The sequence below is a fragment of the Cottoperca gobio genome, chromosome 1, assembly GCF_900634415.1.
Source record: "Cottoperca gobio chromosome 1, fCotGob3.1, whole genome shotgun sequence".
In the NCBI taxonomy this organism is placed as follows: domain Eukaryota; kingdom Metazoa; phylum Chordata; class Actinopteri; order Perciformes; family Bovichtidae; genus Cottoperca; species Cottoperca gobio.
Window position 1 is genome coordinate 20361452 of NC_041355.1, and position 25304 is coordinate 20386755.

The 25304-nt window shown below is 42.3% G+C and overlaps 1 protein-coding gene across 4 annotated transcripts; it reads left to right on the forward strand.

Annotated features, from left to right (window-relative positions):
• Positions 1 to 1727: 1727 nt before the first annotated feature.
• On the forward strand, positions 1728 to 25024 carry pcdh10a (protocadherin 10a). Of its 4 annotated transcripts, none has more exons than XM_029436510.1 (5): positions 1728 to 1802; positions 3983 to 6836; positions 8521 to 8579; positions 9186 to 9289; positions 20915 to 21649. In XM_029436510.1, the coding sequence occupies exons 2-5, from the start codon at positions 4290 to 4292 to the stop codon at positions 21361 to 21363; spliced, it is 3159 nt and encodes a 1052-aa protein (XP_029292370.1). In that variant the 5' UTR covers positions 1728 to 1802; positions 3983 to 4289; the 3' UTR covers positions 21364 to 21649. The 4 variants fall into 4 exon arrangements, with proteins under 4 accessions (XP_029292370.1, XP_029292378.1, XP_029292388.1 ...); XM_029436518.1 differs by lacking the exon at positions 1728 to 1802 and adding an exon at positions 23278 to 25024 and having other exon boundaries at positions 3755 to 6836; positions 20915 to 21298; XM_029436528.1 differs by lacking the exon at positions 1728 to 1802 and adding an exon at positions 23278 to 25024 and having other exon boundaries at positions 3755 to 6836; positions 20915 to 21075.
• Positions 25025 to 25304: the final 280 nt, after the last annotated feature.

Consider the following 25304-nt stretch of genomic DNA (forward strand, 5'->3'; position numbering starts at 1 on the left):
GATTTAGGATATGCATTGGACATTATAACAAAGATCATATAAATAAGAAACAAAACATGAATAATAATACAAATATTGTTTTGGATGATACATTTGGCAATGTGAAGTCATTTAGGAGAAATACGCTAATGTTATCTCTCATAATATGGTGAATATGAAGTGACAGCCAGCAGCTGGTTATCTTAGCTTAGCATAAAGACTGGAAACAGCAGAAAGCAGCTAGCCTTGCTCTGTCCAAACGGAAAACACTCTGACTAACAGCACCTGTAAACCTCACTAATAGACCTTTTTCTCAAAGCAGACATCCTGTCTTGTCATAGCAGCAAAAGCACAGGTGTATTGGATAACTACCCATCTGTGCCCGCAACTGAAATGTTGACAGGCGCTCTGGTCTTCACTTTGTCAAAATCAGTCGACCATTTGCCTGAAAATTGAGTTTTTGTTATCGTACTATATTTAATCTTTTGGCACATGGGACTATTGTTTTTTCTATATATGTAATTATATTTTAATAAAAAAACAGTAGTCCCATGTGCCCAAAGACTAAATATAAAATGGTTGTATCTAAGAAACTACAAGGAGCACAATCCAGTATTTGGTATCTATTAACTCATAGCAGTTGAATATTAAAGATATGCAGACATATGCTGTGGAAGAAATTAGATAACATGTCCTAAAACAATAAATAGACACAATTTTAGCATTTTCTTATACTGACTTGGACTATTGATAAAACTGAGATTTTTTATGTGATCTATACAATTCATAGTCATAAAGTTTGGTACTTGTCCAAAGTATGTCTGTACCATATTGTAAGACTTAAGACCAATCAGAACAAATGTTGTGGCATTTTTTTCTAAATATAGTCTTTGGGAACAAGTAAGTTAAGAACGATTGCATTCCGTTCAGTCAAACTTGTTCCCAGGTCACTGCCAAGGCTTTCTGGGACAAGTCAGAAAGTCTGCTGGGAAACTGCTCTATTAACTGTGCTGGGAGGCCCATTTTCTCCTCTGCTTCCTTTATGCTAATTATGCTAAGCTAACTGGCTCCTGGCTGTAGCCTAATTTTTAACGGACAGATATCAGAGTGGTATCCTTCTCCTGATGTGGTATCTTACTCTCTGCAAGTAAGCGAGCAAGTGCGTTTCCCGACCATTTCTTTAAGTGCTTTCCGGGTATGAATGAATGTTGTGATGGGACTATAGTTTTGCAAATTTGAGTGATGATCTGTTTACCCATTTGTTTAGTTTTCTTTACACAACTGAGTCCTGCATACCCATGTTGCACCCCCACAGATGTTTCAACACATTCACGTTCTTCACTCTACTTGAGAAATGTTACACCTTTATTATTCTTTTTATAATCTTTTTCTCGGAAACCAGTTTGACTAGCACAGGTGTACAATTCATAATGACAAATTTCACAGCTCCACATCACACTGCCACCGTGTTAATGTTATAAGTAACACCTGTGCGTTTAACCTACTACTACTATTACAATTATAATCAACAGTACTGCTCTTATAAAGGGCCATTTGTACAATGAGTTTGGTGACATAATTCACAGCGTAGCTCCACTCTATGACAACGTACCAGAGGTCTAATCAGCCACAGTGATTGAGAACACCTGTGGGCGTTTACCACACATATACACTGCAAAAACAATGTATATTATATCAGTACAATTGTGATGTGCTCTACTTGAGTCATTTGTCCACAAGCCAACAACGATGTAAATACAGTTTACAGAAATGGTAGAATAAAAATTCAACCATTGTCTTCAAATAAGCTGAACCAATGCTAAGTAAGTGCTACATACAGAGAACATCTTTTTTGTTCTCTGTTTTTTTGCCGAGGTGCAGTCATATCTTAAGTACATTTATCTTTTAGTAACCCTCATACGTTTAATTACTATAAGTGAATGAGGGACATTTACTTTTAGTGGAGTATTTTTACATTGTGGAATTGTTATAAAATAAGTCTATATATAAACAATGTATACAAATGAATCAAAGGTGTTAACTAAATAATACAAGTTATATTTTGATTTTTAATAAATACATTTAATTTATGTTCTATTAGTGTGTCTACATGCCATACTGACTTCACTTTAGTACAGTGGTGGATGGAGTATTCAGAAGCAATTCAGTGTATAAGTGGACAAAACGTACCACAAGTTTAATTATTAAACTAATAATGGCAACCAGTGTCCAAGTTCCACTGATCTCCAGGAATGTGTTAAAAAAGAAAGCGTGCAGACGCGAGGGGGCGACGTCGGTCTCTGCATCACCCTGCCAGAGCCGGAGAGAGAGAGAGAGAGAGAGAGAGAGAGAGAGAGAGAGAGAGAGAGAGAGAGAGAGAGAGAGAGAGAGCGCGCTGCTGTGCGCTCCTGCGCGCTCCTGCTCCGAGATCCGACACCAGTGTCACCTCGATTCAGTCACACAGCTCCGGCTCAGACATGGCTGGAAATTCATCTAACGTCTCCTCTTTGTTTCTCCTGACTTGTATGGCGAGATGCAGAATCGTGAACTGCTCGCTGTTTAATCCACCGCACAATGGGCACGTCGCTTTACATTACGGTCGATATTGTTGCGCCCCGTCTATTACATTTGGAATCAGAGACTTATGCTAATTAGCTTCAATTACGGTCTTTTTCATCTTTTTGTCATCATCCTGCAATAATGGCGTGCAAGCAGTTAGACCCCCACTATTTGTGTCTCCCTTACAACTATCTCCATTTGCATTTTTAATTTATGCTTTATGAATTAAATTAGCGCGTGATGCAACTGCACTACTACAGTTAAGGCCAGCATGTGAGGGGGGTTAATGATAAGAATGGGAAGATGGGGGAACTAATAGACTCCAGGCTATTAGCAACACGGTGGGACTAAAGTATGGCGCTTCATTACTCTGAATTAAAGTAAGTCATGTGTGATGATGCTCTGATGGAACCTTGGATCATACTGATGCCCACTACCAAACAACACAGGAGATATTGCTTTATTTAAAATGATTTCTTGTTTGACCCCTGTTGTGCATATGTGTGTTCATCACAGAGAGAGAGAGAGAGAGAGAGAGAGAGAGAGAGAGAGAGAGAGAGAGAGAGAGAGAGAGGGGATGGCCGTGGCACGGTGGGTTATTGCGTCACGAACTATCTTAACGTGCGCAGGCTCTCGACATGGTGGTCTTTGGCTGTGGGCATCCTTGCTACATTCTGACTCATGCAATGGAATCAGAGCGGAGATTTAATACCAAACTGTTGAAACAATTGCATAAAGGGCAACCTTATGAGCGTCATGGTACTTTATTTAGCAACTTTAGAGCCATTTATGACACTGGGGGGGGGGGCGTTAACTACAAAATAGATCATGATTATAATGAATAAAGGCAGTGTTTCCAATATGATATTTCAGAAATTCCAGCACCCCCATTGCAGCTGCATTCAAATCAGCACACACTCCCATCGATGCCAACTGTCTCCCACAGTTATTCGACTTTCTTAATTCACTGGATGTGTAAAACATTTAATTTCCCTGCTACAACTGAGGCCAGGCCCGGAGGAGAGAGGGGAGAAGAGAGAGGAGCGCAGAGGCACTTAACTGGTTTTGTTATGAGGGGGCTTGGTGTGTGCTCTGCCTGGCGTCGCTGAGCCCCAATCAGGTGCCATTACAGCCTGTGTTTGAGCATACCATTGGCTGGTGGGGAAAGGAGCTGTGCGCAAAACCAACCCCGCTGCTCACAGTCGCCTTACAGAAGCCGAGCTGCAAACATCATCCGCTTTGAGCGCTTAGGCGCAGTGATTACATCCTCTCAGAGAGAGATAGAGAGAAAGTCTCCAGGCTTTATTTAGAAGTTGCATTTGTAGTAGATTACGGCGGCTGCGTAAGATAGGACTTTTTGCTGTCTTCTTTTTCCGCTCGCGTGGAATTTCCTATGTTGTTTTGTGACTTTATGTGAAGAAGGGTCTGTCTGTTCTGTGCACAGGGAGTGTTGGCTATGCGTCCTGGCTGCAGCCTGCAATGTTTGCGCTGACGCCAAAACTCACAGACCGGTGCAGAATTGATTAAAACAGAGGAGCTCGGATCAAATGGCTGTGCTTCTCACAGCTGAAACGACACAATGTTCCACTGACCCAAGGCAGAGGAGAGGAATTTCACAATTGGGCAGCATTGTTGCTGTTTATTTCACTGCCTTTCTGCGGACAGAGGAAATGGGAAAAGCTAATTTCTTGTAAGAAAAAGGAATAACACTTTTTTTTGTCTTGAAGTGCACTTTGTGAGAGGGAGAGGAGATGATTTGGTTAATATTCCTGCTCTCCATCCTGCATGGAGCTGTTTCTCAGCTACACTACTCCGTGCCAGAGGAGCAGGAGCCTGGCTCCGTTGTTGGGAATATTGCAGAGGATTTGGGGCTGGACATTACCAAACTTTCCGCTCGCCGCTTCCAGACGGTGCCCAGTTCGCGGACACCTTATCTGGAGGTGAACTTAGAGAACGGCGCTCTCGTTGTGAAAGAGAAAATTGACCGAGAAGAAATCTGCAAGCAGACCATCCCGTGCCTATTGCACCTGGAGGTGTTTCTGGAGAACCCGCTGGAGCTCTTTCGCGTGGAGATCGAGGTGATGGATATCAACGACAATCCGCCCAGCTTCCCCGAGACAGACATTTCCGTGGAGATATCAGAAAGCGCCATCCCCGGGACCCGTTTCCCGGTGGAGAACGCCTTCGACCCGGATGTGGGCACGAACGCGCTCAGCACATATGCCATCACGAATAATAACTATTTTTACCTTGACGTGCAGACGCAAAGCGACGGGAACAAGTTCGCGGAGCTGGTGCTGGAGAAGCCGCTGGACCGGGAGCAGCAGGCGGTGCACCGCTACGTGCTGACGGCTGTGGATGGGGGCATCCCGCAGCGCACCGGGACTGCTCTTCTGGTCGTTAAAGTTCTGGACTCGAACGATAACGCGCCCACCTTTGATCAGTCAGTGTACTCTGTGAACCTGCGGGAAAACTCTCCGGTGGGCACTCTGGTCATTCAGCTCAACGCCACGGATGTTGACGAGGGACAAAACGGAGAAATAGTTTATTCTTTCAGCAGCCACAACGCCCCGCGGATAAAGGACTTATTCAATATTGACGGCAGAACAGGTAGGATAGAGGTGGCGGGCGAGGTGGACTACGAGGAGAGCAGCACGCATCAGATTTATGTCCAGGCTAAAGATCTGGGGGCTAATGCGGTCCCCGCGCACTGCAAAGTGCTGGTGAAACTCGTGGACGTGAACGACAACACGCCGGAGATCGGTTTCAGCACTGTGACCGAATCCGTGAGCGAGCAGGACGCCCCGGGCACCGTCATCGCACTTTTTAGTGTCTCGGACCGGGACTCTGGCGAGAATGGACACATGAGCTGCGAGATATTAGGAGACGTTCCTTTCAAACTCAAATCCTCTTTTAAGAACTACTACACCATCGTGACGGACGGACCGCTGGACAGAGAGAACACAGACTCCTACACCATCACCGTGGTGGCCAAAGATAAGGGGCAGCCTTCGCTCGCCACCAGCAAGTCCATCAAAGTGCACGTCTCCGATGAGAATGACAACGCACCCCGCTTTACGCAGGCTGTGTATGATGTGTATGTGACTGAGAATAACGTGCCTGGTGCTTTCATTCACGCTGTGAGCGCCCTGGACCCTGATATAGGACAAAACGCTCTTATTACTTACTCCATATTGGAGTGTGACATACAGGGCATGTCAGTGGACACGTATGTATCCATAAACCAGGACACTGGCTACCTTTACGCGCTGCGCTCTTTTGACTACGAGCAGCTGAAGGAGTTTAACTTCATGGTGCAGGCTAAAGACGCTGGCGCCATCGAGCTCTTCTCCAACGCCACTGTAAATGTGATCATAGTTGACCAAAATGACAACGCTCCCACTGTAATAGCCCCCATCGGTAAAAACGGCACAGCCAAAGAGCACCTGCCGCGCTCCGCTGAGCCTGGCTACCTGGTGACGCGCATTGTGGCTATGGATGCAGATGATGGCGAGAACGCACGGCTGTCCTACAGCATCCTGCGGGGCAACGAGATGGGGATGTTCCGCATGGATTGGAGGACGGGAGAGCTGAGGACAGCCCGAAGGATCTCCCCTAAGCGGGACCCGCAGGGCTACTACGACCTACTGATCGAAGTGAGGGACCACGGGCAGCCCCCTCTGTCCTCATCCGCGAGTGTGAGCGTAATGTTAGTGGACAGTGTGGTCGAAGGCCGCAGTGGGGATCGCGGCTCGGCCTCCAAGGCGAAGGAGACCTCCCTTGACCTCACCCTCATCCTCATCATCGCCCTGGGCTCCGTGTCTTTCATCTTCCTCCTGGCTATGATCGTGCTGGCCGTGCGCTGCCAAAAGGACAAGAAGCTCAACCTGTACACGTGCCTGATGGCCGGCGAATGCTGTCTGTGTTGCGGCTCGTGCTGCAGCAGGCAGGCTCGAGGCCGAAAACAGAAGAAGCTGAGTAAATCCGACATCATGTTGGTTCAGAGCACTAACGTGACGTCGGGGGTCGGGCCCGTGGGGCAGGTGCCCGTGGAGGAGTCTGGTGTGGGCGGCGTGGGAGGGGGCTTCGGCTCCCACCACCACCAGAACCAGAACTCCTACTGCTACCAGGTGTGTCTGACACCAGAGTCCGCCAAAACGGATCTGATGTTCCTGAAACCGTGCAGCCCGTCCCGCAGCACGGACACGGATCACACCAACCCCTGCGGCGCCATAGTCACTGGTTACAGTGACCAACAGCCGGACATCATATCTAACGGCAGCATCCTCTCTAATGAGGTAAGGTCAGCCTGAATCAGCTGCTTCTCGCTCAGGGCTAAATTATTAAAAGTGCACACAACCCGTGATTTAAAGGGTTAACCTCATGTTAAAGATCCTGCACAACAGCTGTGTTTGCTTCAAGTCAAATGATGTTATCCAGTCAGGTCACGCGCAACAGAAGTCCCCGAGAGGATAGAAGTGGTATCTGATATTGACTTGGCTGTTCTGCTCAGTGGCCTTTAATCATTGTCATGCGTTATGGTGATTGGACATGTCAAATTTTGAAATCTCACATGGCCTTTTAGTTTTATTTGCTACACACTGCTAACAGATCAACCTTTGGGTCGTGCGCAAAAGGCTGAGTGTGACTTTGGGCACAAAAAGTTCGAAGATATTTCCAGTCAAAGCACTACATTTGAAGATGCTTTTTATTTTGTTTTCCTCAGGTGTTTGGTTTAATCTGATCCATATATTAAATAAGTTAATTAACCTAAAATGAGTAGTTTTTGAATATCTGGGGTATCTGGATGGCGAGGTGTGGCTCTCATCACACTAAATCCAAATAATCTAGTTGTTTTTATATAATTACAGTGAAGGGGAAACATAAAAAGTGCACACACTAATCAAATGTTGGAGAAAAATCCCAGCAAGAGAGCATGTATGTGTGTGCAAGATAGTTTGGTTGCATCATCAGCCTTAATTAACTTGCCCTCCTTAAGCGCAGACATTTGCAGTTGATATATCATTATTACATTGTAAAGTTTGGGGTGGCACATATCAGCAGGAGAAGGGAGAAGGAAAGGGACTTGACGCCCCTGTTTTTGTGTGCGTTCTGCCCGGGGGGAAGCTGTGGAGTTTTCTGGGGGCTTTTTGTTGATTGCGCGGTGCCTGGAGTGGAGCCAGACAGCCAGTCACACACATCCTTGCCTTTGCTGTGCGTTAAGTATTCCGCGCACGGCCCAGCACGGCAGCACCGCGAACAAAGGTTGTTCAGTTTCAGCGTCGGGCGGCTCAATCATTTACGCATTTAATCGCCTCCCTAACCCACTCTCCCCTGCTCCCGTCTCCTCTCGCCCACTCACTCACCAAGTGGATGCACGCACTGTCGCTCCCCCCCCCCCCCGCGCCTCGTGCTGTCCTTCTATCACAGTTAACAGCCAATGTATGAAGATGTGCTCAGTTATGTGCCTATTATCTAGTATAAACAGTAGTGACATGTAACTAAGTACATTTACTCAAGTACAATTTCAAGGTACTTCTACTTGAGTATGTCCACTTAATGATACTTTATACTTCTACGCCAATACATTATGAAGGAAAACATATTACTTAGTTATAGTTACTTTTCAGAATTTGATTATTAATAATGAATACAGACTGATGAATTATTGAAGGTTAAGCGACCAAGCAGTTAATTCAAATTAACTCCACCTTAACCAGCTGCAACATTAAAGAGATACATACATGAATCTATCAATAATTATAATCCAGGACTAAAATATTATTTGTAATGCATACTTTACTTTTGGTACTAAGTATATTTTGATGATAATCCGTTTGAACTTTTACTTAGATTTTGAATGTACAATTTGAACTTGTATGAGAGTATTTTTTATGTTTTACTTAAGTAAAATATGTATTTATTAATGTGAAATATTTAGCATAAACAGTGATCAAATGTGTGTTTCTGTGGCTTTTCTAGACAAAACACCAACGAGCAGAACTCGGGTATCTGGTGGACAGACCCAGACGTGTCAACAGGTAGTCAAAAGCACACACACACACACACACACACACACACACACACACACACACACACACACACACAGACACAGACACAGACACACACACACACACACACTTATGATTACCAATGTGCAAAGCCTACTGAGCCACATACCAGAGGACTGGTAACATCCAATAGGCCTCATGGAGCAGAGGCTATTCACAGATCTATAAAATTGAATATTACATCCATCAGTGTGAGTCCCATATATTCTGCATCGTTAATTGTGGCTTTGAGAGGCTACATGGTTCCCAATGTCTCCATAACGTTCATCTTCAATTTGGCATCAGTCCCATAACTGACAGAGCAGCGCCTATTACAGCTCTAATGCTGGATTTCATTACATGCCATGTGTAACAGCCAATTTCGCCTCTTGACGGCCACCGTGACTGTATTAACGTGGTGTTGATTTCTGGTTCTCCCTCTCTTTCTCTCTGCCCCCTCATTTAATCCTCCTCTCCTCTCCTCTCCACCGCCCCCTTCTCAATATTGTCCCTCGACCTCTGTCTCTGACCCCTCCATTATTTTCATCTCTCTTCTCTCCGACACGACTGCACTCCCACCTCCCCCGCCTCTCACAGCTCGGCATTCCAAGAAGCAGACATCGTCAGCTCTAAAGACAGCGGGCATGGTGACAGCGAACAGGGCGACAGTGACCACGATGCCACCAACCGGGGTCATGCCGGTGAGTCCCCTCTCACACACACCACCAAATTACAGTCATTTCACACACACACACACACACACACCCTCCAATCCCCTGTTTCCACAGTGTGTGTTTGGATTGTGAATGGGATAATGCTGAATAGTTGGTGCGGACCGGTGACTTTTAATTTCCTTAATTTGAGAGCGCGCAAAGGCCCGCGCTGCGGCGTTGCTGGCTGGCTGGCATGAGCAAGCCCCAGAGGTGTTGATTGTATTTCACACCCGGGTGAAAGGGAGGAATATTTGGGGAAATCTACTTTTCTTTCTCTGCCTTTCAACTTCTGTCTTTCTGACACAGAGTGATGCTGAAAGGACAGCGACTCGCAGCGAAGGAAGTTTGAGGGTCCGTAGTGCTTTAGTGGTACAAATCAATAGGTTCGCTCAAATGAAAGGAAAAGGCTTGGGAGCTAAATTGATATAATGAGATGCGTTTTAATCAGCCTCGCAGTTGCTGGTTATAGATTCAGCTGATCAAGGACATTAGCAGCTTCTGGATTCTTTATTTTCATTGGTTAAATCTTTGCAGATTTGGCACAACTTAAGGCAAACATAAAATGTTGGAATTAGAGAACATTTCCTTCACTTCATATTTATTTACTTACTCTCTTCTACATTTCTCAGTGCAGTATTTTTTTTTTTAGACATGGCTTTAGGTCTTATCATAAGCCTCACCCTGTTCTCTCTAAAATTCTATTAGGTTAGTACCTGTTTATTGATCAAAGTGGAGTCAGACAAAAAGTGGAGCAATACGAAATCTCATTTCATATTGAATTGCCCTTTTCCTTCTGAGGGATTGTTCCACGAGGCTCGTGTAAGACCCCCGTCTAGACCGGAGCCTGCCAAATATCATATCAGTGCTGGGAATACAAATAGAGCGGATTAGATAGGTGTTGTAGGATAGTGAATGATGCTCATCAGGCTTCACAGTGTTTGACATTATTAATGAACTGAGCCAAAATAGAGAGCCGATATGCAGCAGTGGTAGTGTCACTGCCTGCCCTCGGTGATGAAACAGGCTGGGAAGGTCAAATCTGTGCGAGACTGAAATGCAGAATTGGAAGAAATCCAAAAGGCTTGCTTCAGTATTGGTCAAGAATACATTGTTTTGTTAAATACATATTAACCAGGGTATTTAAACATCCATTCTGAGTAGTTTTTGTAATAAATGTTTTCAATAAATAGAGACATACTGGAAAGAGAAGTGATAACAAGGAAGGTAGATTTTATGAATATGTGATATTCATCCTAAAACATTCAACTAGCAGATTACCTCATTCAGTGAATAGTCAGCCCTGACCTGATGTTCTGGCCTGTGACTGTATTTTAAAGGGGACATATATATGATATAATGCTCATGGATTTCTACTAGAACATGTTTACATGCTTTATTGTTAAAACATTTTTTTTATTTTTATAATGGCTTTCTAAATATATACCTGTATTCACACTTTGTCTGCAATGCTCCATTTTAGCACCTGTCTCAAGCCCAGTCTGCTGTAATTGGCTTGCAGAAAAAAATGTGGTGCACTTTTACAAAGGTAGTTCTCTCGTGGGTGGACGTATTCAGATAATATTCTAATCAGCCAAAATGTGACATAGGAACAGAAGCCAAATCTAAAAGGCTTAGTGAATCTCATGTTTCAAGACCTAAGCTGCCCACAAAAAGAGGTTTACTTTATAATATATGTCTTTACAACATATCATATGTTGAGTACTGCCTTGAATTCCTTCTTTCTGGTTTGCTCGTGCATTTAAAAGGACTACATGTATGGAGCGATAACATGTTTCCTCAGTTTTATTTGGCTCAGAGCATGCTCATTTGGCACTGGCCTGGGAGCGTACCCAGTTGGTTCTGTACTCTACGCTCTACGAGCAAACCAACATTTGTTCATCATGTTGGATTTAGAAGGGAACAGCTTACCACTCCATGGGAGGTAATATCACACAAGTTATTTGGAAAGAGGGACAGTTGAGTTTCACAGACTTCTGTAAACAATAAAACCAGATGGAGTGTGTGTGTGTGTGTGTGTTTGTGTGTGTGTAAAGGTATACCATTGTCTGATTTAATATGTAGGCGTATAATACCTGTATGTAATCCGCTTATGTGTGTGTTTTGTGTAGGAGAAAACGAGGCTAGGTGAGGATGTCTGTATTGAAAAGGAGTTTTCCTTTGAGGCGGTGCTCTGGAAAGCTTAAATGAGATTCTGTGTAAGGAGAGAGAGAGAGAGAGAGAGCCAGAGAGAGAGAGAGAGAGAGAGAGAGAGAGAGAGAGAGAGAGAGAGAGAGAGAGAGAGAGAGAGAGAGAGAGAGAGAGAGAGAGAGAGAGAGAGGAGAGAGAGAGAGAGAGAGAGAGGTGGTAGTGCTTGGCACTCTGCCATGTGTACTGTATACTGCCTCTATATAAGCATACAAGAGACTTCCTTAATATAAGGAAGATAATATTATTGTTGTCTCGTGTGGGTTGTATGCTATGTGTGTGTATGCTATTGTGCACCTATAGGAGTGCATGCTAAGGTTGGCCTCGACTAAATTCTTAGTCGACTACCACGCATGCGATTTAATCGAAAGATCTGTAAAACCATCTTGGTGTGCAAAGATTCATGCAAAAGCAGCACTTTAAATCGCCCTTGTGCATGTCTTCACTTTTGCATAAAGACGGTAGAAGCTGAAGCCTGATCCAAGACTATGTATAGACCACGTGTATTGTCTACACATCTCTTAAGCGTTTGAGTGCAAAAGTAAATTCATACGCACACATATGAATAGCATGCTCCAACAAGTGTGTACACTCTCATTGTGTGCGTGTGTTTGTCACACAAATATTCTCTTCTAGGGTTTTGTGGCAGGCAGGGTCTCATCCTTCATTCTGTCTCCCCCACACGTTGGCTCTCCGCAACACTCGGCTGATCAGTAATTCATTTCTAGAACCTTTGCATAGCAATTATCAAAGGAGGGTTGGAGGAAATATTTCCTCACGGGTCCAGCACGGCACGCTCTCCCTTTTGGTGCACCTTGGAATATTTCAAATCAAGGGAAAACCATTTCCAGTTGGCATATCATCAACTACACCTGCCGTGGCTTCCCGCTCGGCCGCTCGTCTGACACTTTAGAAAATAAGTCTCCTGACGTGGTTTTAAATCAAAGGGACTCTGCCTGTGAGGCTGGGATATCACCGGATACCTTAAAAAAAGTGAGCAAATGGCTTTTCTGAAAGCAGCGTGTCTGGAGTGAGGCACCGCTGTGTAAGGAGCCAAAGCACTATTGATTGACGACTACACCTCCGAACACCCTTTTTTATATTCTTTTTACGTTGGTGGTTCAATTTTGACACTGTTTTCCTCGTTATTTCCATCATCATCCTAATAGCAGATGGCGGCAAGTATGAGTAAGCAAAAAATAAATAAATAAAGGTTACAGATAAGAGAGGATTAAATATTCATCGGTGAAAAATAAGAAACGTGGCATCTAAGAAACGTTCGTTCAATCAGATGTGGAAGGCTGCGTGACGGGTGGCAGACTGGAAATGATCATTATCGTGACGTTTGTTTTGGTGGGAACAACAGCCGTGACAAATGGGACAATTAAATCACTGTGGCAACGGTGTATTAGATGGCTGATTATGAATTAGTGGCGGGCACCGTGTTGCAGTTTCCCATGTCAGTGAGCTGTCAGAGGAATTTAGCATTCAGGGTTTTGAAACACCCTCCTCTAAGGCCCGAGATACTGACAACAGTGGGGGCTGTGATCTCTGACTCTATCATTCATTATACCAAAAAGACTTTCGCAGCTTTATTTTAAAAACTCACTTCATGAAAAAACAAAGAGACCTTGATACTGTGAAGGACAAAAAGTTGTAAAAAGGCTGAATGCTGACAAAAGACAATAGTGTTGCTTACATAGTGATACAATCACAAATGAAAAGCAGAACAAGGGCACAAGAAAACCTCTTCAGTTCTGTTGTAAAAAAAGACTAAGGCTGCACCTAGCGATTATTTTCATCATTATTTTGTCGGCGGATTTTTTTCTCGTTCAAATTTTTCAGGAGGAAGTTTAAAGTGCTAATCGGAGTCGAAAGTGTTGTCTCAGATTTGCTTGTTGAAAACAACTCCATAGACGAGCAGAACAGCAGCAAAACTTTTTATTTGAGTAGCTGGAACCAGCAAGTATTCTGAAAATGAAACTTAATAATCAATCAAAAAGTAGTAATGGGACCAGAACACCTAAAATGTACAACCTCTAAAGGGCCCAGAAAGTATATTTTCACCGTCAAGCCTTCAAAAGCGCACTAGCAGATAGTTACACAAACAAGAGGACGGCATCTCAATGTGAAATGACAAAAGTAAAAATCTATTACAGCAGATTGGATAAAAACATTGCCTCATTAAAAATAAATCAATTTGCATTGAGCCTGTAACAGGTGGGGATGTCACCACTTCTTCTGAGCTGACTGGCTTGTTGAATATCAATAAAAGTCATAGCAGACAAAGGAAGAGAGAAGCGAAGACTTCTTTGATTTCTGCGACACATCTTTCTTATCTCAAACATTTTTTTTTGCGTGACCTTTTTATAAAGGTCGATGGAAGAGTGAATTCACTTCGACTTACTGAGTTCTGTGTCGAAATTAATCAAAAACCGCAATTAGAACTTGTAATGCAATGATTACCAATACACTGAAACTTCTTGTCTTCTTGTTCTTGTCTTAATGAATGTGTGGCTGGTATGAAAAGGCTGTACTTTCTGAAGTAACTGAATAGAAAATGAAGTGTTCCAAACCCTGAAATGGATGAAAAGGAAGACATGAGCCTCCTTGAATAGGCCTCAAATCTGCTGAAAACACAAGATCAAAAAGGGAAAACGATGTATTCAGGCCGTCTCACACAGGGGTCTTGAATAATAAGTTGAACATGAGGCATTACGCCTAATGGAAATCTCAGTCATGGCAGTTGTAAACATGCTTTGGCCATGACTAATACACATATCATCTGTCCTGCTCAGACATCAGTTAACGTCTGCTCCGGCCAGGATGCAAAGCTAAACTTCCTACAGAAAAAACACAAAGTAAGCTCAGGTGTTGGGTAATCTGATCTGTGACCAGTAGCTTCAATTTCACTGCTCTCTAACGTGATACAGAACAGAAACTGCATCGCTTTTGTGCTCGTTTGCGTCACATAAATAAATGAGCAATGCATTCTGGCAACAGGTTGAAAAGGGGAAGTGCACTTTATGACATGGGTCTTGTTTTTGTACTTTTGACCCTAAAGCGTACATTATTTGTCTATTTTATTCTAAATGGGACCATCATTTTATAAAATGAACTTGCTTTATTGAAGAATACAATTGAAGCAATGGAAACCACAAACTCATCAGGAACATCTTTATTTGAGGTAATGAATGAAGTGAGAAGTCATTTTATTCATTGATGGTGGTCTAGTGGTCTAGTGGTTAGGTTGTGAGCTCAATGCCACCATTCTGCCCCTGAGCAAGACACTTAACCCCAAGTTGCTCCAGGGGGACTGTTCTTTATAATTAGTGCATTGTAAGTCTCTGGATAAGAGTGTCTACTAAATGACATGAAATATAATGTAATGTCATTTTCTCAGAGACTTCTATACATTCGGACTTCTTTTTCTTACCAGATATTAGAGAATGCAGACTCAAAGGTTGCCGCTTGGGCTACAAACAAGTATAACAGTGCAAGAGACACAACTAGTCAAACGATCTTACGGGCTTTAAAAATCACTTTCAGTTTTACTTCCATATAAAGTGATTTCGATCACAGGTTCCCACCCTGTCCGTGGAAACACATACTGTTAATTGGTGAAGTCAGTCTTGACCAGACCCTTTGTTAGATATTCACTGTCACTTCCTAAGTGATGAAAAGCGTACAAACCAGAGATCAATAATCAGTGGTCACCCAGAATCTATGCTCTAACAATATAAGAACCATATTAATCAAACAGACACTGTTAGGGCAAGCAGCCATCTTGGCTCTCCCTCCCAGCACAGCAGCCGTGTAACAAAAAATGGAAAATGGTAGCTGCCTCTCCGAGAGTCGGAACAATTTCTCTGTCTGTCATCACTGGGTATGGTGGGAGGCTTCTTGCTCTGTTTTAGCCCTGGGAGGTCTCTGGTTTACTCATCACAGTCTCACTGGCCGACCCGTGTAAGAGAGCTATGCTATAGCTTCTGTCCAAATATTGATGTTTTCTGTCTGTATTCTCTACGGAACAGTGGAGGACAAGATGAAAAACAGACATATGGATAGAAGACACCCTCTACCTGGGGGACGGAGGATTTTTCTTGAGAGAAAAAGAGATAAAGAGAGAGGAAGAAACGGGCAGAGAGGATTAAATGGGAAGGAAAATAACAAGAGACAGAGAGGGAAATAGACTGGGGGGGGACTAACAGAGACAGAGACAGACCTGAGTGCAGTAGACATATACCCACAATATGAATTCAAACATGGGGCTCATGTTTTCCCAGGATTTGTTTTCCTTCACTTCCTCACACCCAGTTGCTGAATGTATGTCAGGCTGCGCAATTAGTCAAATCACACCAACGTGGGATTTCAGAAACACTCTGAGATGTAATTGGAAAAAAAGAACAGAAGTGCTGATTGCATATTAGCAAGGAGATTGTGTTTGCATTGTGTAGCGTCGTCGTTTACATCTCCCTGTGCGTGTGTGTGTGAGAGTCTGTTCTTCCTGCCTGATGAGGTCACGATGAGAGAAGGTGCTGCTGGCAGGGCCTGTCATTGCCAGTCACCGTTTTGGTTGTTGTTTTGTTTTCTGCCCGAGGAAAGAAAAGGTGCTTTACGGGTATGAACAGCCACCGGGGGTCATATGCACATGGCCTGTCTGTCTGTTAACTCGGTTACATTTACATATATCCGCGTTAAGAGAGTATTTTAAGCGCGAGTGTATGTGTTTGCAAACATACAGTATGTGTCGATGTCGCTGCTTTTATAAAAGTGAGCCAACAGGCAAAAAAATCACTAAGTAGTTGGAAAGCCAGGAGTTTCTCAGAGCCCGATATAACAGTGACTGCTGCAGAATATATTTATACATCATCTCCAGAGTACAATACGTTCCGTGTGCCTGCTTAAGAATATACTGAGATATGAGAAATTTGGAACTAACTGAGCTTTCTCTTAATCCTTTGACATTAACTCTGTTCCTTTATCTTTCATGAGCGTTTGGTTTTGCACCTGTGCTTTAGTCTTCCAGCTGATTTGTTTGTACATTTTGAAGCGTAAGCATTGTGGCTACCGGCCGCTTTATCTGCGCTTTAACAGCGCAGAGATGATTGGAGGGCGCTAGGTCAACACCCTTGTGTGTCCGAGGAGGACATTAATTTGCCAGAAGTCCATTAAAAGGCCAAAGGCTAACTGTAAGGTGGAAATTAACAGAAATACTATGATTTATATGCCCCCAGACCTTTAATGACAGCCATAAATATACAATAGTTTCCAGGAAAAGTCCCTGAGTGCTGCACTGTTTCAGTTTAAAGGAAATGTAGAGCTTTTTGTTTTGTTCTCCACCTGATAACGGTCCATTCTCCTGAGTATGAGCTACAATTAACCAACACCCTGCATATGCTAGGTGGGGAAAAAAACAAACAAACCATTTGGCATTAAAAAGCACTATATTTAGAGTATTTTCACAGATTTTCCTTGCCGTGAAACAGACCTTTCCGACGGGGAACGGAATTATCTATGCTATCGTCAGAGCCACCAGACCCCTTTGACAAAAACAGTAATTTTACTTGGCAGAACACAGGAGTTGCTGGTGTACCGCTGCCTCGACCGGTTAGTTAGTTTGTGTTATCGTTTGACTTTGGTGAACCAAAACTATCTTTAAGTAACTCATCCAACCCTACTTCAAACTATCACTTCAAATACATCAGATAGAAAGTAATTGTTGGCCCTTATGTGCAGCTATTTTAAAATAGACCAGTTTGAAAACAGATTGTAGATCCCACAGGAAAATACGATTGTGCTGTTAATCCTTGGTTGGTATAATTAATTCTATCCAAGTTTAAGCATAATTTTACATTTTTCTTACATTCTCTACTTATTCTTATTCATTATCAAACCGGGATAGCCTCCAGCCCCACATGACCCTGAATGGTTAGATAAGAGGGTACTATAACCCTATCATATTTCCATATGATGAAATACATAAAAGATAATGTTTAATTGGAGATTTTTTATTTCCGGTACTTAAAGTTATCTCCCTCTCTGCCCACCTCTATCTAACCCCTCTCCCGTCTCCATCTGTGCGGTCCGGGTCTCCCCCTGTCTTTCCTGGCCATTGCTCTTTCCATCTGTGAAGGCCTGGGTCTCCCCTCTCCTTCCTTATGGTTCCTGCAGTCTTGCTGCTTCTCCTGCCTGCTGTCTCTGTCTGTGAAATCTGTGATTTCCCCCCCCGTCTGTTTGGCCCTCGCTGTCCCTTGTCTGTGAGCCTTGCATCTCCTCTGGCTCTCTGGCCACTGCACAGTCTTTGTTGCCTGTCTCGCTCCCTGTGAGGCCTGAATTAGATCCACACAATGCACACAAACACAAAAAATAGAATGGGCCGCAGTGGTAGGTCTTAGGCAATGTGTTGACAGTGCTGTCTTTAATAATTTATGGTATTTGCATGTGCACTGGATGACATTTGCGAAAATAACATGTAATATTAAAGTAAATGAAGTCAAAGCTATAAATATGTTTTGCTTTTATGTCTAGTACTGTTCTTGTACTGAATTATATTTAGAAGGCTTTTCAAATGTTAAAGTCTTTCCTTTGACGAGTTGAACAAAACCATTTTTAATATATTTATACGCTTAAATCAATCTACTTCCTCTTAAATAACAGTCATTTAATCTCTATCTTTAGTTACATTTATATTTTAATTACATTTAAGAAATTATACGAAGAAATACGAAATAAATGTAAATGCTATGTAACTTTTCTGCTCTACTGTTAATGCTTAAAATAACGTGTAGTGTCTTTGATAGACGCTAGATAACGCTGCATTTGCATGTGTTTTACAGCTTTATTTTTGATTGATGGTCTTCTCAGCATCTGTTCAGAAGAATAATAACCATAACTAAAAATAAAAAATGTTATGTTCTATCTGAAACACATGCAGAGAAGGAAAAGTTTCCTTGTCTGCCCTGAATAGTGTGTACAGATATGTCTGTAGCCGGAGAGGCAAAATCGAGCAGCAAAATAATAATATAATAACTTGTTACACCACCTCATTTTGCTTATTGCTTTACAATAATATCTGAAATACTCATACTGTATGAGCATATCCACATGTATGTCCCCCATCCAGAGTATAAATTCCACCCTTGCCGAGTTGCCAGTTGACATAATCTTACCACGATAACATAATGTTTCTCTTACAGAGGTTTAATTAGGTTAAATTGGCAGCACATTGTAGAAACATGTCTGAAATTCACAGATGAGGAGCATTAGAGCAGTGAAACATTTGACAATGTGCTCCATTATTTTGATGACCAGTGACACTGTCTGCACTCGCCTCTTTCCCTTCATGTAAAGATAATCCATAATCTGTGACAGGCTGATACTTTCAGATGGAGTCTTAATATGCAGAGGGGAAAATGTGGACAGGACATTTAAAATATTTTTATTTTCTTAAAACTGCAGGAAAAGGTGAATCTGCAATTGAACAAACACATGTTCTCTTATACAAGTTATGTTTTCTTTAAAACGTTTTTAAAATTACACCATTTGTCATCAGCCAGGATTTTCAAATTTCCCACAGTCCTTGAATGAATCATGCGTGACTAACGCTTCTGTCAGGAAAAGTAACTAAATCTAGGCTTAAAATAGGGATATTTCATTAAAATCAGTTTAATCTATATGTGTAATTTAAAATGTTGTCAATAACAGACAGTTTGCACCAACTATGTGAAACTTTAAATGAACTGCAGATTCACACGAAGCAGAGAGGAGAGAATAGATTGTCAGTACAAATTGTAAAAATGGAAGTAATTTAACATTTATATATAGCATGTGGAGTCTCCATTGTTTTCCATTATTGGACACTTGGGAAGATATTTTTTGTATCGATTCCATGTTTTTGCAATTTTTGTAAAAAGAAATGATCAAATCAATTCAACTTGCATTTTTTACTTGGGATTTGTGGCAATACAAATCAAATGTGGTACTGCACAAAAGACGTTTGTGACATTCATAACTTCTCGCCATGATTGTTATGTTTCCATAAAGGTGCATGACTCATATGTTGCAGTGAAAAACGAGGCTACAGTGATTGAAATGTCCAAAAACGCATTGAATCGACTCGCGGTTCAGAGGGTTCAGCTCTCATATTACTTCATTGGGATAGTTGTAGTGATTTATTCTGATTATTAAAAGTGATATACATACACACTGCAAAGGTGTATCTTACGCTGTAGCAAATATATATTGATATGCTTACATTACATTGTTTGTGTGTGCGTGCCTGCTTTAAGTAATAAGGAACAGCGGCATTATCAGTGGAATGGATCAGTCGAATAGATTTGTGGAAGTGGACTCTTTGATATGAAGCCCTCTGGGAACTGCAGATTACAGATTGTCTGTTTCTGTAGTTCTCGCTTTCCCTTTTTCTGCCTCTTTACTGATGTATCGCTTTCCTCCTCTGACCCTAAACTGCTCGTCTCCCGCTTTGATCCTGCCATTTCAACGCTTTCCCACATGCCTTCACTGGAAAACCGGGAAATAACTACAAATCCATACTGCGCACAAGTAAAGAAACGGCTGCAAAGTCCCATTACAGTGATGACTCTGTTCATGTCTCTTGGTCCTTTCTCTTCCCTTTTATAATCTCTCTCGTATTCCCCCCACCCCTGTCCCTCCTCTCTTTATTCTCTCTAAGAGAAAGTAATTAACATAACTGGTACCTCTTTCATGCCGATCGTGTGTTTGCGGGACTGTGTGTTATTCTATTATATCATTTCAGATGTTAATTTAATCTTTTTTTTATGTTGTTGGCAGTAGCTCTGTGTCAATTACACACTTTGTCGGTGTGTATAGGGATGATTGACATTAGAGTGTGATTAAGCAGCCAGTGAATATTTTGTTGGTTTTTTGCGGTACATTTCTTAAGATAATTGTCGGGGTTTTTTGTATGCGAGGATGATGGGATATGGATTCACATTTTGTCTCTTGGTGTTTGGGAATCAATTGTGAGTCGGAGGATGTTGATGTGGAGAGGGGGTTGAAATGTTTTTGCAACACCACATCACTTTGATTGCACATTTCATTCGGAATGAATGAGGTGAGGAGGAAAACAAACAATTCGCTTCATCAATGTTGGCCTTGTCTCTTTGATGAATAGCTTTTGCTGCACTTTTTCTGCTCGCGACATTGGCAAATGATTGCTAACTTGTGTTCTCTCTTCTGGTCTCTTTCTCTCATCTCCTCTTCCATCTCGCCTTTCCACTCCAAATATCCGCACCGCGTCTCCCTCTCTTATTTATCCTCTTACTTATCATCCCTTGCATCTCTGTAATCTTTCCACTTTTTCATCTCTCCCAACGCCAACCCACTTTAAATTTTCCATCTCCCTCATCTGTATCTTCTCTGCAGGCGCTGACCTGTTCTCCAACTGCACGGAGGAGTGCAAGGCCCTGGGCCACTCCGACCGCTGCTGGATGCCATCCTTTGTGCCGTCCGACGGGCGCCAGGGGCCGGACTACCGCAGCAACCTGCACGTCCCCGGGATGGACGCCACGCTGCCCGACACTGAGGTACCCTCCTCCGTCAACCTCTCCGAGCAACTCACCATGACCTCGTCCACCGCCTCGTCCAACGATAGGTCATTCTCCACCTTTGGCAAGGACGGTCAAAGGTCACAGTCACACCAAAGCCTTCACCATCACCTCCATCAGCAACAGCAGCAGTACAGCTCCAGCACGCTAGAGAGGAAAGAGTATGATAGGGGGACCCTACCGTACAAACCCACCTTTCTCTGTGAGTATCAGTATGAAAGTTCGCTGGGACCCTATGACTTTGGTCTGGTCCAGTACAGATACTAAAGGAGGGGACAATGAATCTGCCTTTTGATTCTGATCCGGACTTTTTATGTTGTTCATCAACTTTGATATCTTTTTTAAAAACCACGGCTTTATGTTTTGTTGTATTGCTTTTATTTTGTAAATTATGATTTATTTTGTTGAATGTAAAATGTAATCTATTATCGCTAACTCCCCCTTCTCCAAAACCCGCTTTGAAAAAATTTCAATCTAACCCCACCCTAACCCTAAAAAATGTTTGTAACATGTGATTTATTATAAAATAAACACAATTTTAAATTTGACTCATGTTAAACTGCTGTGGCACCTTTTTCTTTCTTTTTACCCTTCTCTAAATTTCCCCTGAAAATCCTCTCCAATCAGTCTTCCTATCTGATGCTCATACAAGTAAAGGTCACCAACACAAGCACACCCCACAGACAATTAGATGCCGTTTTTAGTTTAAGACATGATCCAAGTGTATAGAGAGGAAATGAAAGATAGATCATCTCATTGTAAAGGACATCTTTTTTTCGTTTGCTCAACAACAAGAGTGTTGCTCGAGCACGATGACTTCCCTACTGAATAGCTCGAAAGGTGAACCACACAGCCCACGCGCCTTCTTTTTCACAAGGATTGAAGTCCATTTTGTTCTAAAAAGGAAGTGTCGAGTATCTATACTTGCTTGCTTGTGGATCAATACCTGACATAAAGAATGGTGGGTGAGGTGGGCTGTCAACCCTGAGGTTGAGATTCTTCAGTTGGAAAAGTCACGCAGCACACAAGTTTTTGTGCAAGAACGGAGGGAAACTATTACAATATGAGGAAGGGTTTAATTTGGCAAATGAAAGATACTGATATCCATTGGAATAAATTGTGTTTCCAGCTCACATTTCTGAAGAAGCAGAATGGGATTCATTGGAAAAGATGGCAGGACACTTCTTGCAGATGTCAATTGCTTTCCAAGCTCCCACATTACATGAATATTCTATTAGTTCTAAGAGTAGAGAATGGATTCGATATACACATTCAGTAGGGAAGTCATTTCCAGTCAAGTCACCACCATGTTAACCACCATCCTCCATGATACTGCATGCTGGCTGTGGACTGTCTCTCAGGTAAACGACAAGCACTATAACCTGCTTCCCCCCCCCCTCTCCCCCTTGTTTGCGACTTAGCAAACAGAGCCAAGCAATCTTCTTCTTGCACATCAGGTCTATGTGAAAAATAATTTGTATTTAGCCTTTAGGGGCTAGAGACTGCTTTGCTCCAAATATAGCTGCATGCACGTCTGCTCATCTCGTCTGCCTCGAAGGGTTAGAATAAATGCACTCCATATTCGCTCTGTCCAAAAAACTCAAAACTTTATTATATCTCATTTTACTTTTTTGATTTACAATTTCACCCGTTTTTCCTGGGCTTTTTTGAAACAATTTGACCCCCCCCTTTTCCACGGGAAAGGTTCTGTTAATCATCAGTGTGTAAAAAAGATGGGAATACTCCCAGAGGCTGAGGCTCTATTAACCAATTGGCATCATGTTCTGCTTTATTTAAAAATAGCACCGTATGCTACCACTGGCTACGGCGATGCTCTGATCACCAGGGTTGCCTTGATAAAGGCCTTATAAATGTTTAATGATCCATTTATAGATAATTAATGAAGCAATTAGTGCTCTGTGTATTTTCTACGCATGCATTATGTAGGCACCAAATTTTGAACGTTTATCTTCATTGATGGACATGTTTTTACCCAATTCCCAAATTAGTTTTGCCATTAAACTGTGAGGACCAGTCTTTAGGGTATATAAATAACTTCACAGAGAGTCCTTTGTGGCACGTATCCTTCAAGAGATGGTATTTCGAGCCGATTGTGTCACTAAAGAGTCTCGAGGGATCGGGTGCCATTTGTCTTAACGAGTGTGTTCTCTGTCTTTTCAGCCCGCAAAAGGATTTGCTAGCTCGTTTCACGTGGACCTGTCGGAGACGGCATGAATTTCTGTGCTAGACCACCAACTCTGATGCTGGAGACAGCGACATGAAACTACACAAACAGCAACCTGGACAACAGAAACCTTGGTTAAGCTTCATTATCTTGGGTGGCGAACTGTAACAAAGCCTTGGCAGTGGTGGTCGAGGGAGGAGAGGAGAACTAAATACTGAGTAGCTGTTAACCTCGAGATATCTGAGGAGCAATCCAAGGCCTTATTCCTCTCAGCAGGACTGAGACCAGGGCCGAAACACTCGACATGTGAAAATTATAAATTCATCAGCAGACGGATTAGAGGAACTGAAACGAACAGAGGAATATAAAACAAGAAGATGAGGGACCGATTAACTCACAGAGGTGGGGTTTTTTTTTTGGACTGAGGAGTTAGCCTCTAGAGATCTGTGTGTGCCTGTTTACATGACGAAGAAAAATAATGTTTCTGTACAAACTTCAACCAATGTCACACGGAACCCTTTAGCTATTTCTATGGTCACCACTAAGCCAACTGTACAGAGACTGTGTGGGGTAAAAAATGGAGACTGAGAGAAAGAGAGAGAGAGAGAGAGAGAGAGAGAGAGAGAGAGAGAGAGAGAGAGAGAGAGAGAGAGAGAGAGAGAGAGAGAGAGAGAGAGAGAGAGAGAGAGAGCAGGTGTTGTACAGGTATAAGATGACACAGGAAAAAAAAGAAGGAAAAGCGGATGAGCAGAGATGATGTGCAGTACTATAAATTCTGTATCTCCGTTTTTTTTTGACTTGACTGTCTTTATATAACTTCTCTTTTTTGTTTCTGTTGTTCTTTCTGTGTGGTTAAAGTGTGCAGACTAAAGTATTCCAACTTACTGTTATAGACAGGAACATGCTGTCAGGAGCCAGGTTCAGTCCTCTTTCAAGCTTAGCCACTTCAGGAAGGAGATTTTTTAACACTGTGTAGAAAAAAGGAGATAAAACAATCCTCTTCAGTTTATCAATAAAATATCACAAATGAATGTTCTCATTTCTAAACTAGTGACTAACAGTTCTCAAGTTCCTTCCTGAGCTGACTGCAGAGAAAGTAAAATGATCCCTTGATGCCATTGGCCTATACATAAACAATCAGACACACTCAGTGGTTTTTATCATGTGTGCAAAGTGTTTACTGTGCTATTTTAAAAAGCTTATAAATGAATATAAATCTATATATAACTATATATATATATACAATATACTTTTTTCTGAAAACTGTGTAACCATTGGTTAGTTTCTACACCTCATACTGTTATTCAATCTAATAATACCAAGTGCTACAAAATCAAGACATTTATTGATTCAATCGAAGAGGAGTGCTTGAGCCTAAAAAGCAAACCCCTTCGCACCAACCAAGGATTAAGTTGATGTTCTTTTTTGATTGTTACTTTTCACCGTTGACAGATGCTGGGCCTTGTTGTGTGTAGCGAAGACACCAGTTGAGTTGTTTTGGCCTGTTGTGTATTTTTACTAGCAGAATATGTGTTCATGTACAGGAAGGGGGGCTATCACAATCGAGCTAGATATCAAAGGTTTTACAATCATACAAGAGAGGCATATACGGATAAATACGGACATAAACAGACAATAAATAGTGCAAAGTATTGCTTGCACACACACACACACACACACACACACACATGTGCACACACGCACAGGTCAAGTGGTGATAAATAAACAGTGTCATTGAAGTTCTCTAATGTGTGTTTTGTTGTGTTCACTTGGGGAATAATATCATGTAAGTGATCAGAAAACAAGACTAAGCCTACATGCTAATGTTAGCTTGCCAATATGCTCACAAGGAACAGGCTAAGCATATGTAATTGTTTACCGGTTCATGATCTTAGTTTAGCATGCTAGAATACTAACATTTGCCAATTAGCACTAAACACCAAAAAACAAAGTATTGGATACATTAGACATGGTGGCTGTAGATGAAAAGTTAGAGATCAACAAATCTGTTAAAATTTATCTT

Excerpts from the sequence above, each read along its gene's own strand:
- pcdh10a (XM_029436510.1), top strand. The coding sequence starts at position 4,290 with ATGATTTGGTTAATATTCCTGCTCTCCATCCTGCATGGAGCTGTTTCT. Across the intron at positions 6,837-8,520 it reads GCAGCATCCTCTCTAATGAG|ACAAAACACCAACGAGCAGA; the intron begins GTAAGGTCAGCC and ends TGGCTTTTCTAG. Across the intron at positions 8,580-9,185 it reads AGACCCAGACGTGTCAACAG|CTCGGCATTCCAAGAAGCAG; the intron begins GTAGTCAAAAGC and ends CGCCTCTCACAG.